This window comes from Miniopterus natalensis, chromosome 1 (assembly GCF_054644295.1).
Source record: "Miniopterus natalensis isolate mMinNat1 chromosome 1, mMinNat1.hap1, whole genome shotgun sequence".
In the NCBI taxonomy this organism is placed as follows: Eukaryota; Metazoa; Chordata; class Mammalia; order Chiroptera; family Miniopteridae; genus Miniopterus; species Miniopterus natalensis.
Genome location: NC_142081.1, coordinates 172,671,377 through 172,686,167, shown reverse-complemented (window position 1 = coordinate 172,686,167; position 14,791 = coordinate 172,671,377). Strand labels below are relative to the sequence as shown.

General features: G+C 38.5%; 1 protein-coding gene across 2 annotated transcripts in view; it reads right to left on the bottom strand.

Annotated features, from left to right (window-relative positions):
* CHIC2 (cysteine rich hydrophobic domain 2) overlaps nt 1-13,213 on the bottom strand; it is a 38,735-nt gene extending 25,522 nt beyond the window's left edge. Inside the window, exon 1 of one of the 2 annotated variants that reach the window (XM_016207177.2) lies at nt 12,784-13,213. In XM_016207177.2, coding sequence (XP_016062663.1) covers nt 12,784-12,902 — 119 coding nt within the window. In that variant the 5' untranslated portion in view covers nt 12,903-13,213. The remainder of the gene's footprint in view (nt 1-12,783) is intronic. The other variant, XM_016207170.2, reaches the window with a different exon arrangement.
* Nucleotides 13,214-14,791: the final 1,578 nt, after the last annotated feature.

Here is a 14,791-nt window from a genome sequence, read left to right as displayed (position 1 = left end):
ATTAAATGGATAAGAAAAGCTACACTTCATGTTTCTTAATATTAACTACAAAATGTTACCTTTAATGGTTTTAATGTGACATAAGTTACTTAGTTTTGATACTACTTAGTTCTGTTTTGGGGTGTGTGTTTTTAATATTTTTTTTAAGTTTGGCAGGAGGTGGGGTTTGTTAGCAATGAAAATAAGATACATGTTTCAGCTTAATTTGACAGCATCATAAAGTACTCCTTTTTATGCACCAGGGAACAAAGGACACATACTGCTGAGAAAAGTCACAGAATAATTTCATCACCAGAGCTACACTATATCCACGACAATAATATTCTAGTCTCCTTGAAGCCTAGATGTACAATGGCAAAGTTTCCTGTCTTCTTTAGTCTCCATGAATTCTTACAATAAACTTCCACTATTTAAGGCCCCTTGGTGATTCTGTTGTTTGAAATCTAATAGAGCCTAATATTTCATACATTTCATAATGATATTGGCATATATTCCCAAAATGTTAAACAGAAAATGTAGAATACAAAATACTTTATAAGTATAGTCTCAATGGTTTTAATAAAAATATTTATATACACAGAAAAACAGAAAAAGTTAATCCATTAAAATGTTGACAGTGGTTAACCCTAGCCAATAGGATTATGGGTGATACTTCATTTTTTATATTTTCATGTTTTCCAAAATTTCTACAATGTATATTACTATTTAAACGAAACAAAAGATTTCTAGAAAATAAAATTTAGCAAGTACTTGGAATAAATACACCAAAATATTAAATGACTGTTGCCTCTTAGTGATTATAGATGGTTTATTTTCTCCTTCACTAGGAAGTATTACTTCCGGTTTTTTAAATAATCACTATGCTTTTCCATTATAATTAGGAAAAAGATTAAACCTGAAGAAAAAAACAGATGATTAAAGGAGTTTTCTTTTTATTTTTAAGTCACAGTAAGAAAATATATGTGGCCCAGCCAGCCACGGCTCAGTGGTTGAGCATCGACTTAGGATCCAGGAGATCTCAGTTTGATTCCCAGTCAGGGCACACGCCCGGGTTTTGGGCTCGACCCCCAGTTGGGGGCATACAGGAGGCAGCTGATCAATGACGACTCTCTCATCATTGATGCTTTTATCTCTCTCCCTTCCTCTCTCTGAAATCAATAAAGATATATTTAAAAAAAGAAAATACATGTATATGAAATTGACATGTCTAGGTTTCAAGATGATTCTTCTTGTTTTAAAGTATATTTTAGAGTATTTTTAAAGGATTTTAAAAGTTTGTTTAAATATATATTAAATATATTGTAAAGAACTTATAAATTAAAGAGAAAAAATTCCAATTCCACAACAGTAGAATCTCAGAATCTGGGCGCTAGAAAGGGTCCTTAGTCCAAACATTTCATTTTACAGATGAAGAAACTGATGAATAGGCAAGTAACTTGTGTTCTCATAGCTAGTTACTATGTAGGATCAAGGCTAGAGCTTTACTCTCTTGAACCCAAGCCCAGGTCAAGTTCTACTACAAAACAATGCCTCTAATAACTTTCTCTGTAAGCAGAGAAAATGTTTATTTTCTTGAACTAGAAACTATAAATGGAGAAAATATTTGAGAATTGAAGAGAAAAAACATTTTCCATCAAACAGAAATTATAAAATTAAGACTAATACATAATAAATGTTAACACTGTCATATGGATCTTGAAAAAAATGTTTGTGAACTTTTCACATTTGTACCTAAAATCCCAAAATACATAGGATTTTGTTATAAATGTTGTGTTGATGAATAATATAGAGCACATAAGTTTGTTGCTGCTTTTGGTTCTTGTATTAATTTTAAAAGCAATTAAGCAAACATTCTGGAGACAGACTGTCTGGAATGTAATCTTGACATTGCCATTTACTAGACATGTCACTCTGAGCAAGTTAGTTACCTGAGCCTCAGTTCCCCTATTTATACACCAGGGATAATAACTGGCCTAACTCATTAAATGAATTCATATACATAAAGCACCAACAGTGCATGACATAAACCCTGTATGCTGTAACCACTTTTATTATTATAAAACAACATAAATGTCTTCAGTGCTTTTATTATGGTTATTATCCTTCTAATAAAGTGGGCAATATTATCGTTTAATGTCCACTATGGATAACTTGACAAATTGGAGAATGTCTAGATCTCGAGGATTTCATAAATACCATCTTCAAACAGCTTAGCAAATAGACTAGTCAATGATGAAATTGGCTAACGATAACTGTCAAAGATTTTCCCAACTTTTAGCCAACCTCTTCAGGGTCAGGGGGTAGTGTGTAGGAAACAAGGCATACAAAGAGGTGCTGGGTTCAGGAAAGCCAGGCAATATTAAAGAGTTTGTAGCTAACATGGGAAAGCAACATGGGTCAGGAATCAAGGCATGGTGAGACAAAGGTTGAAAAGCACAAAGCAGTTACTGTGGTGAGATGAAAGAGCAGCACAAGAGAGGGAGAGAATGCCTGAATTCTAATCCTGGTTCAGATATCAACTAGGAATATTATCTTAGGAAAGCAAATCTCCCTTCTGGTTTTATTTGCCTCAGGTAAGACAACTGTCCTCTCAGGGTCATATGGCCCAAAGGTAAAATACTATCCCAAAGTTCTCAAAAAAAAAAATAAAATTAGCAAGGGTTTACTGGGTTCACATTTTATACGTGGGACAGCTGCTGTAAAACAGGAAGACAAATTTAAAACTTTATTCTTATCAAAATGTTTGAGAGTTTTTCTCTTTGCAAGTTTGTGCCCTTTATCAAGTCAGGCACATCTCACGTTCTCACAGAGGAAAACACTATGAAAAAAGAAAAAGGTAGCACAGAATAAGAAGGTAGATGAGTTTTAGTTTTAAAGAGAGATGAGAGTAGGACTCATTAAGAAGATAACTGTGGGACTGGCCGCTGTGGCTCAGGGTCTCAGTTCGATTCTCGGTCAAAGGCATGCCAGAGGCAACCCATCAATGTGTCTCTCTCACATCACTGTCTCTCTCCCTCTCTCTCTCTCTCCCTTCCACTCTCTCTGAAAAGCAATGGAAAAAATATCCTCAACTGAGGAATAACAAAAGAAAAAGAACTTCAAGAAGCAGCACTTCAAGAAGAACTTGAAGAAAGAGGAGGAGGAGGAGAAGGAGGAGATGACTGTGAAAGATTTGAAGAAGGTGAAAGAGCTGGCCATTTGGATATCCAGAAAGGGGAACTAGCCAGCACAAAAACCTGAAGCTAGGAGTGTACCTGGAATAATTCAGGGAATGAAAAGAAGGCTAGTGTGGCTAGAGTCTAGTAAACAAATGAAGGAATTGTAGAAAAGAAGTCAGAGAAGTAATGATGGACCAGATCAGCTGTGGTCTTATGGGCCACTAAAAGGGACTTTAAAACCCTGAAGAGGGGGAGCTTTGGGGAGGCTTAATACAGAATAGAGACATGATCTGACATATTTTTAAAGGATCTCTGTGGCAGATGTATTACAAAAGTTGAGGAAAAGGTGGGAGCAGAGAGAAGAAAAGTATTAAGTGTGAGACACAGAGACAATGACAACTCATACCAGCAGCGGAGATGGTAAGAAAGTGGTTGAATTCTGAATATATTCTGAAGATAGAGTAAATGGATTAATTTCTTGACAGACTGAATGCAGTGAAAGAGAAAGAGGGGCATCAAGGATGTGTTAAATTTTTTTAATCTAAGCAGGTAAGATGCCAGATTGCCGTCAACTGAGAATGGGAAGGCTGCAGTTGAAGCTGATTTGGGGGGGAAGATTATGAATTCACTTGTGGATTCTGAGACATTCAATCTATACAAATCCATAGACTCACAAAATTTTATCTTTCTATAGATATGACAAGACCTATGAACATATAAACTAGAAATTTCAGATTCACACTGAACATATAGGTTTTATAGATCGCAACAGCACTTATTTCCTAATGCTGAACTCTGAGCTCAGTGGAATCAGCTTTTTAGCTATTTGGGGAGATGAAGTTGTAACTACAGAATTAAAAAAATTTAACGCATAAAAATCATGCTTTAAATGAATCTGGCTGCCTTAATATATGCCTGAATATCAATGTAGTTCAAGGAGGAAGGGCTAGAACTGAAAGTGTACTATGTTTACCCAGCAGATACAGAACTCCTGGAGCTAGAGACACATATATTAGTCTCAGAATAAATCTAAAAATTTTAACTGTGTGACCTAATTCTGAACATTTGGGTTCACCTGGCTCTGTGAAAGTACAAGCTCATTCATAGACTAGTGAAATCGAAGACTTAATTATTTAAATAATGTAGTACAACAAACTACCATTAGTTTTACTAATATTCAATTATTAGGATTATTTTCTAGGTATTAATAGATGATTACATATGTCATTAAACAGTGACATTATATAAATGTACCTGGATTAAACTTCATGGTATTAACTTCTGATGATACAGGAATTCAACTAATCCAACTCAATTACTTTATTTTTTTAATTTAATTTTTCAATTACAGTTGACATTTAATATTATTTTATATTAGTTTCAGGTGTATAGCATAGTGGTTAGACAATTATATAATTTACAAAGTGATCCCCCTGATATTTCAAGTAGCCACCTGGCACCATACACCGTTATTACAATATTAGTGACTATACTCCCTATGCTCTACTTTACATCCCTGTGATGATTTTGAAACTACCAGTCTGTACTTCTTAATCCCTTCACCTTTTTCACCCAGGCTCCCAGCTCCTCTTCCCTCTGATAACCATCAGCTTGTTTTCTGCATCTATGAGTCTGTTTCTGTTGTTTGTTCCTTTATTTTGTTCTTTAGATTCCACATATATGTGAAATCATGTGGTGTTTGTCTTTTTCTGTCTGACTTATTTCACCTTAGCAAAATACCCTCTAGATCCATCCATGATGTCACAAATGGAAAGATTTCATTCTTTTTTATGGTCAAGTAATATTCCATTGAATATATGTACAACTTTTTTATTCACTTGTTTATTGATAGGCACTTGGACCAACTCAACTACTTTAAATTATCTGCCCGGCCTGGCATGGCTCAGAGGTTGAGCGTCACCCAAGATCCAGGCGATCAGGGTTCGATTCCCGGTCAGGACACATGCCTGGGTTGCAGGCTCAATCAATGACTCTCTCATCATTGATGTTTCTATCTCTCTCTCTCCCTCTCCTTTCCTCTCTCTGAAATCAATAAAGATATATTTAAAAAATAAATAAATAAATAAATAATCTGTACCTGACCAAGAAAAGAAAACAAAGACTTTGTATATTGAATTTATACATATTTTAGAATATTCTTCAAACTTATATAACTCTTGTGAGCCATACAATAATGATAAATTATGTCCATGTAAGAACTAATATATGGCTGAACTGATTTATAGTATAGCCTATGAAAAATATCAATTTCAAGTAACTTTTATAATTGAATAGTTTAGGAAGGGCAGAGGGAGAAGGCTGGGTACACAGGAACTCCTTCACTGGGCTAATAAAGGACTCCATTATAATTACAATGCAAGATCAAAGAGAATAAGCAAGGACCTCTTACAGGAAGCATATATGTATATATTGATGTATATATGTGTATATATAAACAAATACATATGTATATATATACATGCTTGTCAAATTAAATACACACATTCACTTCTATTAATCAAAAAACAATGATGTTACCCCAAAGTCCAAACAACTCTACCCTAAGTAAACTTCATTTACTAGATGGCAGAATGGAAAGAAAGCTTAAGGAAAAAAAAATTTTTCCAGAACTTTGTGAAAAAATGTTAGCCCTTGTATATACAATTCAGCTTTAAGTGTAAAGATGTAAAAAACATAATCTCTTCCTCAAACCTAATAAACAGATCATTGTCAAACATCACACATCTTGCAGCTAAAGGCTACCACTTTACATAGGTTCTCATTCCAAAATCTATGGTCTTGTGGGAAAGCCCCTTTCTACTTCCGGCACATGCAGTTCTCTTGGCATACTAGCTGCCCTGTGGCAGCAGAACAGGAAATGGAAGTATGTCATCAAGACAGTCTTCAGTCAAGAGTAAGGGCAGCCACAGTTCTTTGACCTCAACCTCCACAAAGCCCAAACAAAACAAAATTTAAAAAAAACAAACACAACTGAGGAATAAGATGGCAAAAGTGGCCACTGCTTCGTTTTTTCCACACCTTATAGGAAAATTGTCAAATTTGATGGCTTATAGCCAGAACTGTAATACCTCCTTTATATAAAGACCATCACCCTAAACCTAGTCACTATCATGTCTCATCTAGACTGTTCCAGTAGCCTACTACTCTCTAGTTTCAGTATAATCCCTTTATAACCTCTTCTGGCCCCTACTGAGCTTACCAACCTCATTTCAAGGCACTATCCCCTTTGTTCCCTATATTCTAGCCACAATACAGAAGTAGCCTTTCAGTTTATCAGGCCAAGCCAAGCTTATTTTGCTGTTCTCCAGGGGTCTTTCATCCTTTCTAAATGATATTATCCTCAGAGAGGTTCTCCTTAACCACATTATTTTAAATCACAGCACTCTATCCATCTCCTTCACAGCAATTTTCTTATACATAGTTTGTCCATTAGCTGTTAAGTTCCACCATGAGAGTAGAGGAACTATGTGTGTTTCATTCATAACTAGGTAACAATAGCCTCACATTATACCTACCGTAAAATGTAATGATTACTTGTTAAATTACTTATCAGGAAACATCAATAAGACAGCTCATAATGAAAGATTTAGCAAAAAATACTTAGGAAACAAATATCTTAAAACCCAAGTATTAAAATTCAAACATCTGCCCAGCCGGGCATGGCTCAGTGGTTAAAGCGTCGACCTAGGATCCAGGCGATCAGGGTTTGATTCCCGGTCAGGGCACATGCCCGGGTTGCGGGCTGCAGCTGATCAATGACTCTCTCATCATTGATGTTTCTATCTCTCTCCCTCTCCTTTCCTCTCTCTGAAATCAATAAAGATATATTAAAAAAAAAAAAAAAATTCAAACATCTAAATCCAGAACTCAGAACCAACTTGTCTTACTTTATATATGGTTCTAATAGGGTTAGTTGTCTCATTTCCAGTGTAACCCCGATGAATTAGATAGAAAAAAAAAAGTAAACAGAAAGCAAAAGCCGACACATGAAATTCAAAAGAAAGTGACATTTTGAGAAAATCCTCAAGCCCAAAATACCTTAACAGCCTCTAAGAATATCACTGTGTACCAACCTGCTTTTAATTAAATATTTCCTATACTCAATCAGATAATTCTGATTATGATCAAAATCTTGTTTTAAAGCAGGAAAGCATATGTCACCTTTTGGAGTGATTTCCAAAAAAACAGTAAAGATTAACCAAAAAAATATGCATGAAGGAGTAACATCAAAATAAGTAATAATAATTTGCTGAATGCCTACTATGGGTCCAGATCATCAGATACATTATTTCTGACTCTCACACCTAATCTCTGAGGTAGATATTATCCCTTTTGCGGATGAGAAAACTGAAGTTCAGAAAAGCTAACAGTTACAGTTAGGAAGCATCTAAAACACTGAAAGCAATCTGCTTGATATTAAAGACTACACTATTTCCATAGGACCATCAGTTGCTTTCCAAATGTGCCTGATATGAGAGTCACCAAAGCTTTTATTAATAATAAGAATTCCTAGACTCTTCCCCTCAAGATTCTGATTAATATAATTAATTTCATATAATTTACTTTTCACCATTTAGTACCTGTATTCCCCTTAGCTAGGCACATAAAATTTTAAGTACTGGTCAATTTTGTATCTGTTGGTATGCAGGAATCCAACACTGAACAATTTGGACTGAAACACCATGAAAATTTCAAATTCAAATACAGCAAAATTTTGAAACTTCAGTTTACTATCGTATTTCTGATTTCTTCAAGAAAGTTTACCCATTGAGAAGTTTTAACAGTTCATCCAAGTAAAATGTTTAGCATTTTTTTCTTTGTATTATCAAAGATATGTTCAATGCTATATTATAAATCAAACTAATTTCCTTTCAAATTATAAGGAGTGAGAAAAATCTGAGAGGAAAAAAATGCCTATCTTAATTTGACAATTTCCTCACAATTATTTTTTTTTTTAAGAGGAGTCATTAATATTTTGAATGTGATGTTATAATAGTCCTATTGTAAAATGTTGTTTGCCTTCATTAGGAGGCACAGAAAGGGAAGAAACAGTTATTCCTTTGGCAATCCTAACAAAATCCAAAGATGTATAAAATTATGTCATTTATATAGAGATCATTTCAGGACTATAATATTCTAGACAGCATATTAAGTAGTAGAGAAATAAAGACCAGTAAGTATAATCCCTGCCCTCAATTTTACAGCCTTGTGGATAAATAAACTCTTTGAAAATCTCAAAACAAAAAGGTTAATATTTAAAAATGAAATATGCCTTAGATATTATGCTGGCTGGGGGAAAGAAGATGGCAGCTATGAAGTTAAAATTGTTTAACTGAAGTGATTCTGTTATTTGGGCAAATCATGTTCAGGTCTCTTGCTGCTACCCATAACATCTAGTAGCAGTCTTGAAATACTGATAAACTTCAGACAGACATTTTTTAATTGACTTTACCATTAGAAAGCTCAATAAATACTGAGGTGTTCTTGTGATGTCCCCTACACAAAGATCCCATTGTACCCCAAAGTAGTTTCCAAATTTTTTCATTTCAATTCACATTTCTAAACCTTTCAATTTTCCACAGCATACCTGAGATAAAGATAAGCAAAGAGAGTGGCGTCCCACGGCCACTGATAAAAACTGGTGAAGGATGAGGAATTACTTGTGGCAATGGTAGGAAGATTATACCTTATAAGCGAGTACATGAAGACATGACACTTTAGTGAAATAAGAAAAAAAATAGCATTAGAAACAAACCTCAGCAAAGTAACTTGGCTCTATAAAGGGCTTATGTTAGAAATCAAACATTAGAAAAGCTCCAAGTTTGATTCTTATATAGGCAGTCATGAAGTGGATAAGAGCAAGGAATATGAGTTATAATTGTAGATTAGCTAGGAAATACTGGTCCCAAACTAGTTTTAAATTCTAATTTTTAGATGAACACATCCATTAGCACATATCACTACTATCAAAAATCAAAGCTTTCAACAAATGATCATTTTATTTTGTATAAATTTATTTTGAGATAAGGAACTCCAATTTTTAAATATTAACCAATCTGGTCAATACTACTTAAAAACATAATCACTTTTTTCCTCATCTTCATTACATAATAAAATGAAAAATACCCCACCACACACACACACACACACACACACACACACACACACACACACAGGAAACCTACTTTAATTAAAGTGTGAGCTCAAGCCTTTTAAATTACATGTGCATAAATATTATACAATAACAGGAACTTATCATTTCCCTCTCTTCCTTCAAATATGACTTTGTCAAAATATGCTTCTGCACAAGATTTCTCTTTGTTGGAGCTGCCATGTTGTTCCATATTGCTACATCCAACTCTAACTAACAATGAAGAAAGTTATTATACTCATCCCAAAGAATGTCAAGAAAGAATACTGATCCTGATGAAATTACAAAGTATAAGTCTGATTTGGGGTCAATATGAAAACATTTGTATTAAAAACCACATTAAAGTAGGCTTTGTTTAGGTAAAGTATACTTTTTACATCCTTATGTCCTAAAACTCTGATTATGTCCCAAAATTAATGAAGACTTGCCTGTGTAGTAGAGAATGGAAATGGAGTATAGTTTTTCACATCACTATAATAACATACCAAATCATGCCATATGAGAATACAGTGATTTCTAAAATAAAATAAAATACTGTAATATGATATGTTAAAGTAGAGGGAAAGGATAGAAAACTCAACTATAAAGGTCTACTCAAAAGTGAAATCTGTGGAAAAAAACATATGGATGGACCAACAGCTTTTCCAACTAATCTGAAATGCAGGTGATTCAGTAAACACTATCACTTACTTTCAAATTGGTAAGAAGAGACTGCTCCTTAGCTTCAAAAAAGGGACAGGGGGCAGTGGCAAGTGGTAAGTTCAACCAGTCTTACTATAACTGTTTTAATAGCTCTTCCCATTTACATTTAAAGGCAAGAAAAACTGAACATGCTCAACAGGTACAGTAACTTCCTAAGCACTAATTTCAAAAATCTTTATAGGTACAATAGGTGTCAACTGGGCTATCCATTGGCATAGTGTGCTTGTGAATTATGCATGACAGAGCCATGTAAAAAAAAAGTTCTGTATTACTATTATTACACTTATCTATGTCACCACAAAACAGGCTTAGGTTTTCAATGCAGAAAGATTCTTAATAATCCTCTTTGAAATACTGCACATAATTTAACCTCATGCAAATTTTTTAGAAATGAAAAAATAAGATGAAAGTGAATCAGTTAGGTTTGAAAATAGCAGTTCAGATGTCTTAGTACTGTGCTTTACACCTATTCTTCTCAAAGTGGAACACTATATGTGTGGAGGATAATTAATAAAGGATAATATTTATTGAGCACAGTACCACACAATGTGATTAATTCTTTGCAAGTACTGTCTCATTTAATCCTTAATAATCTTAAAAGTTATAGATAGGACTATAACTATCCTTATCTTAACTGAAAAGGCATAAATAAATAATTTACCCAAGAAGTGGCAGACTATATATTTCAACCCAGAGCCTAAAACCAAGGTAGCAGGGAAGAGAGGGAAGTGGTTGAGGGAAATCACAGAAATATTAATTTTCAGTGTAGAAAGGAATACTGTTTACTGGTACATATATAGTTGCTCCTTACACTACTATGAAACAGTGGCTTGCAATCCTGGCTACACATAAAAATCATCAGTGGGACTTTAAAAACAACACAAAACACAACTATCCATGCCTGGGACCCTCACCTCAATACTTGGCCTTCAACTGGCCTGGTCTGGGGTAAAGGCAGTGATTTTTAAGCTCTCCAGAGGATTCTAATGGGCAGCTAAGTTTGAGGACCACTAGTAATTCTCACCCTGTTAACCTCTCTAAGTAGCCAACTACAATCAGATTAACTGATCACCTACTTGGTTCTGAACACTTTGCCTATTTCCATTTACTCAACAAAGTGCTTAGCTTTTCCTTAAAAAAAGGAAACATTACAATTATAGCTGCAACTTTTTAAATAACAAAATTTCCTCAGCTCTTCTTTGATATGGGAAGGGTGGGCAGATAGCATGAAAAAGTTTGAAAATCCCTTCTTTAAGCACCCTTATACTCCTTAGGTTTAAAACAATGTAAAAAGGTCCTAAGAGTCAAGCTCAAAATTAAATGGCTGGTTATGAGACTTTAAAAGTTCTGCAAAATATGTTAAGGAAAGATTTAATATCCATTATATTTGGTTATAATTCTTAATTCTGCTGGTGATGACAGTTAAAACACTTAGTAACTGTTACTGTGGTGATAAATTCCATTGTCTTTTCATGGCGCTGTGACAGCGACTATGCAGTGTTTTTATCCTATTAAGTCACCTGCATATAAACTACCAAGGGCTGAAGAAATGAAATATTATATAAACATACCCCAAAATACAGCTAGTCATATCATGTAGTGACAAATGCAAGGACTTTGCTGACAATCTTATATGAGAAGTCTTACTGTTTCACTAAAAGTCATTCAACTGCACATTCCAGTCACCCTATGCCAAAATATAATGGAAACTGTTAGTCTCAGATTTGCTGGTCCTTTTCATTTGCTAAAAAGGTGAAGTGTGGAGATATCTGACAAGCATGGAAGTTTGATCTATGATATGAACAAGAGATCTAAAACGAAAACAAAGTATAAATAGTTCAAGTTGCACAAAACTCTGGGCTTCTCAAAGAAACATTACAAAACTTCCTGCTTCCGGACAGCTCATTATTTGGTTCAAGTCTTCACATTCCTTTATTTGTCATGACCATTCAGAAAGCTCTCATTCCCTACTGTTTCAGTAATATCGGACTTTTAAATGTTGCTAATCAGACTATCGAGAACCCTTATCAAATGAAGAAGCCACCCCAGAGTTCATGCCCAAAAGAACTTATATTACAGAGAACTCTCAGGAACCTGAGCAGTATGTCCATCACACAGATTTTTTTTTTAATTATTTGTACACATATATCGTTCTGCATATTTTAAATATATGTTCATCTGTACATTTTCACCATACACAATTACGGGAATTTGCATTAGTTCTGCAGAAATTGACTCCGCAAGGAACTGAGACCTGTGGGTATGTGTGAAACACACGGACACAACGGTAATGAGCCACTCATTACCGACTGACACTGGGGTCTCACACGACCCAGAGCTGGCCTCTAAGCCTTGTCACTAGGCTCAAAGGCCCAGACGAGAGAGAATCACAGGGCAACTGGATAAGAAAACAAGGGGGAGGGGCCTCATAAATGCGTGCACTTCCACCCCGAAGCTGAAGGGGTGTCCCGAAGGACTGACCCTAAAGAAAAACCTTCCCTTCTGGGGTCCTTCATATCGCCCCAGGCCTGTAAGGCCTGCTAAGTGGGGTGTAGGGGAGGAAGGTCCCCACTTTGGAGACCGAAACAAATGAAAATAAAGCAAGTTCTCACTTCCTGGTGGCCTACTTTCCCGAAGGCCCCCGACACAGGACGGACACCGGGAAAGTGGGGCCCCTGAGGAGTTAAAGCGCCCCCCCCGACCTCAGCCCCGCACCTCCCGCCCCAGTCCCCGTCCTCCTCTGGGCCTTACACCGTGACGTGACCGGAGCCGCGGACCACGACCGGGTCCGGCGAGTACTTGAGCAGCTGCTCCTCCAGGGCCCGCTCCTCGTCCTCCTCCTCCTCATAGATCTCGTCGAAATCCGCCATCCTGGGCCTCCGCGACCCCTGCCCGAAGGAGCCCGACTCCGAGGACCGTGGCCGGGACACGGGCTGCGAGGCGGCCGAAGCTGAGGGGAGTCGCCGCCGCGGGCTCAGAGGCCTCGGAGTTGGCTCTTGGCTGTCTCGACTCAGGCTACAGAGGGGCTGGGGTCCGGGCCGCCGCCGCCATTACCGTCAGCAACAACAAAACACAATGTCAACATCCGCCCAAGGGCCGCCACCGCCACCAGCACAGCCGCCACCGCTGCCGCAGCAACTCAGGCAACCACAGCAACAGCCAGAGCCACCCGCTGCGGGAGCAGCCGGCTACGGCATCGCGAGACTTCCCGGGAGTGCGGGCGGCTGCGTGGGCGCGCGTACGCGCGCTCCCAGGCCGCCTTCCTTCCTCTTCCACCGGCCGCCGACGCCTCGAGGGCGCGCTCCCGCGGGCCGGCCCCGCCCCCGCCCCGCCGAGGGGCCGCGGCGCGCGCGGGGCTGGCTCTGCAGGCCGCCGGCTGCCGCCCCGACTCTGCCGGCGGGGCTGGGAGTGTCGGGCGGGGCGCGTAGCTCTCGAGAGCGCTGTCTAACCAAAACAACCGGAATGGAAAACCCTGGAGGAGATGGACGGTTTGTCGTGCGTCTGACTGACAGTTTATCTGATAACTGAATCTCGCTTTTGGTCAGTTTCTTAGTGTGTGACGAGAGCCTCAGTCTGCCCCCCCCAATTTGAGGCGCCCCGCAGACACTGCACACACTTTTTACAGTCCACTAACATACAGCTTTTCAAAACAGGTCACAATGCAAGCATCTTGTCCCATTATCCTTTTAAATCTATTCCAACGTGCGAGGCCAGTGATGCTGATACTTTTTTTCCTACAAGAAAACTCAGCGTCGGAAAGCGAAGGGACTAAGAAAAGCTCCCAGACAGACGACGCGCGGCAGGGCGCTTCCGGGGGCGGCGGCGGGACGAGAGCTGAGGGGAGACCACGCGGCGGCGGGGCCGCCTGGGGCGCTGAGCCCCCCGCGCGGCGCAGGTGCTGTGGACGGAACTCTACACCTGGAGCCTATATAGTTTTACTAACCACGGTCACCCCAATAAATTTAGTAAAAAAAAAAAAAAAAAAAAAATTTAAAGAAAGAAAACTCACTGTAGTCAGGCCATGAAACAAAAACGGACAGTCTCTGGCCACAGAGGGGCAGACCCAGGGTCCTGGGGCAGCTCCCCATCGACCACGGCCGGGTTCCTTCCGCTGCGACCGCAGGTGATCCCGCTCCTCTTCCGCAGAAGAAAGAAAGGAAGCAAGAAAAGGAAGAAAACGTCGAATGGCCGCTTCCTACCTGCTTAGACCACTAGTAAAGGCCTCCGGGTCACCTTGGGTACTTGGTTTCATAGTCAAGGACCTGCTCAGGCAAAAAAAAAAAAAAAAAAAAAAAAGAAGAAGTTCAGGCACAGGAGTTTGGGTGGGCTCCTGAAAGAGTCCTGGATATTGAGCACATATATGCTGTGGAGGCAGGAACAGACAGTTGGACCCAGCCCTGGTGAGACTACTCCACAGCTTCACCTTCCAGGAGTTCCCTTTAGATGGGCCGAAGCTGAGAAAGCGCAAAGGAGGGCACTGCGTATAGTGAAAAATGCCAAACAATCTCCGTTTGGAAGTGGTTGAAGGAAATGAGCATAGTTAGCCAGGAAAAGATGAAGAAAAACACACTAGGTGTGTCAGACTTGCTGTGTATCTCCCCAGAGGACATTTATTCATTTATTCATTCAACAAATGTTCACTGAGCTCCAGTGATGTGGCAAGCCCCACGCAAGTGTGTGTGCATGGTGCACGTGTGTGTGTGTGTGCAAATGAGAGACAGTCCCTGTCTTCCAGGAGCTTATCACAAAGGGAAGCCGC